The 2,987-nt window shown below is 63.1% G+C and overlaps 1 protein-coding gene across 1 annotated transcript in view; it reads left to right on the forward strand.

The window, feature by feature from the left end:
• The first annotated feature begins 2,332 nt into the window (after nucleotides 1-2,332).
• The window catches only part of rab11a (RAB11a, member RAS oncogene family), a 33,515-nt gene continuing 32,860 nt past the window's right edge, over nucleotides 2,333-2,987 (forward strand). Inside the window, exon 1 of the mRNA XM_038813982.1 lies at nucleotides 2,333-2,543. Coding sequence (XP_038669910.1) covers nucleotides 2,504-2,543 — 40 coding nt within the window. The 5' untranslated portion in view covers nucleotides 2,333-2,503. The remainder of the gene's footprint in view (nucleotides 2,544-2,987) is intronic.

Raw genomic sequence — 2,987 nt, forward strand, 5'->3', positions numbered from 1 at the left:
AGTGCTGACCAGAGCTCTGACCAGAGCTGACCACAGCTGGCCAGAGCGCTGACCAGAGCTGACCAGAGCGCTGACCAGAGCGCTGACCAGAGCGCTGACCAGAGCTGACCAGAGCGCTGACCAGAGCTGACCAGAGCACTGGCCAAAGCGCTGACCAGAGCGCTGACCAGAGCTGACCAGAGTGTGGTGATATGATCTGCATACCTGTCTGCCATTGGGCCAGAACGTCGGCTTACCATTGGCCCTGGTCGGTCATGTGCCTCTCGACCGATTGGCTAGAGGCTGAGTTAACCACGCCTCCATTAACGAGGTATAAATGGTCAGACGCCTGACGATCGCCCTTTCCATTGTAGACGATCGTAGAGCTGTGTTCTAGTCAATTAAAGCCTCGCGTACAATTGATGGCACATCACAGAGCACTGACCAGAGTGATGACCAGGGCGCGGACCAGAGCGCTGACCAGAGCGCTGACCAGAGTGCTGACCAGAGCGCTGACCAGAGCGCTGACCAGAGTGATGACCAGAGCGCTGACCAGAGCGCTGACCAGAGCACTTACCAGAGCTGACCAGAGCGCTGACCAGAGCACTGACCAGAGCTGACCAGAGCGCTGACCAGAGCGCTGACCAGAGAGCTGACCAGAGCGCTGGCCAGAGCGCTGACCAGAGCTGACCAGAGCACTGACCAGCGCGCTGACCAACGCTGACCAGAGCGCTGACCAGAGTGATGACCAGAGCTGACCAGAGCGCTGACCGGAGCTGACCAGAGTGCTGACCAGCGCGCTGACCAGTGATGACCAGAGCGCTGACCAGAGCTGACCAGCGCGCTGACCAGAGCTGACCAGAGCACTGACCAGAGCTGACCAGCGCGCTGACCAGAGCTGACCAGAGCTGACCAGCGCGCTGACCAGAGCTGACCAGAGCTGACCAGAGCACTGACCAGTGATGACCAGAGCGCTGACCAGAGCACTGACCAGAGCTGACCAGTGTGCTGACCAGTGATGACCAGAGCGCTGACCAGTGCGCTGACCAGTGATGACCAGAGCGCTGACCAGAGCGCTGACCAGAGCACTGACCAGAGCACTGACCAGAGCTGACCAGAGCACTGACCAGTGATGACCAGAGCGCTGACCAGAGCACTGACCAGAGCGCTGACCAGTGCGCTGACCAGAGCGCTGACTAGAGCTGACCAGAGCACTGACCAGTGATGACCAGAGAGCTGACCAGAGCGCTGACCAGAGCGCTGACCAGAGCACTGACCAGAGCTGACCAGAGCACTGACCAGTGATGACCAGAGAGCTGACCAGAGCGCTGACCAGAGCGCTGACCAGAGCGCTGACCAGAGAGCTGACCAGAGCGCTGACCAGAGCTGACCAGAGCGCTGACCAGAGCGCTGACCAGAGCACTGACCAGAGCGCTGACCATTACACTATGGAACCGACTGGAGCTCAGTGTCCAGCACACCCTTCGCAGCCAACCTCCGGTTCTGGGCTGGCCAGAATCCTCCTCTTTACCGCCCACTTTTACCCTCATCCACCCAGCCGCTCGGCCCCTCTCGGGCGGGATTATCGCAGGATTCGGGACTCCGCTCTGACGGGTTTCCCGCCGCCGCCGCACTACGGCCGCGAGCCGCTGGGCGGCGCTGCAGCCGCATTGCAGCCGACTGGTGACATCACGGAGTAGGCCCCGCCCCGTGACATCACCGACCCAGCCCGTGACATCACCGGTCCCGTACTTCACCCGCCCCGCCCCGTGACATCCCGGCCCCGCCCCATGACATCACCGGCCCCGCCCCGTGACATCCCCGCCCCATGACATCCCCGGCCCTGCCCCGTGACATCCCTGCCCCGCCCCATGACATACTGGCCCCGCCCCATACCGTCACCCGCCCCGTTCCATCACCGGTCCTTACCATCATCTGCCCCGCCCCGTGACATCCCGGCCCCGCCCCATGACATCACGGACCCCGCCCCATGACATCCCCGGCCCCGCCCCGTGACATCTTGGCCCCGCCCCGTGACATCACTGGCGCCGCCCCGAACCATCACCCGCCCCGTTCCATCACCGGTCCATTCCCATCACCTGCCCCGCCCCGTGACATCCCTGCCCCGCCCCGTGACATCCCGGCCCCGCCCCATGACATCACGGGCCCCGCCCCGTGCCATCACCAGCCCCACCCCGTGACATCACGGCCCCGCCTCCGATGACATCATCACCCATCATCATCATCAACTGCTCCGCCTCCAATGACCTCATCCTGCCGGCCCCGCCCCCAGTCGATATGATATGAATTATTATCGAAGTTGAGTTGTTTTATTGCTGAGTTGATTTATTTTCCGGGTGAAACTGACGCGGGAAAAACATTCGGACTTTTACCAGCGGCCACGAAAAACAAAACCAAGGTACCGGACGCTGTGACCTTTGCTCCGGAAGCGGAAGTCGGGTGGCTGCCGGAGTCGGGTTCTCGGTCACTTTGAAACTTTGGTGAATTTGGAGTCGGCGCGAGGATGGGGACCCGGGACGATGAGTATGACTATCTGTTCAAAGGTAGGAGCGGGAGCACCCCCTCCCCTCTTCCCAAACCTCCCACCCAGACACCACCTCCCCCACCCAGACACCACCTCCCCCACCCAGACGCCACCTCCCCCACCAAGACACCACCTCCCCACCCAGACACCAACCCCCCCCACCCAGACACCAACCCCCCCCACCCAGACACCACCTCCCCCACCCAGACACCACCTCCCCCACCCAGACACCACCTCCCCCACCCAGACACCACCCCCTCACCACCCAGACACCACCACCCAGACACCACCCCCTCACCACCCAGACACCACCCCCCCTCACCCAGACACCACCTCCCCCACCCAGACACCACCCCCTCACCACCCAGACACCACCACCCAGACACCACCCCCTCACCACCCAGACACCACCCCCTCACCACCCAGACACCACCCCCCTCACCCACAGACACCACCCCCCTCA

The sequence above is a fragment of the Scyliorhinus canicula genome, chromosome 12 (genome assembly GCF_902713615.1).
Source record: "Scyliorhinus canicula chromosome 12, sScyCan1.1, whole genome shotgun sequence".
Classification (NCBI taxonomy): domain Eukaryota; kingdom Metazoa; phylum Chordata; class Chondrichthyes; order Carcharhiniformes; family Scyliorhinidae; genus Scyliorhinus; species Scyliorhinus canicula.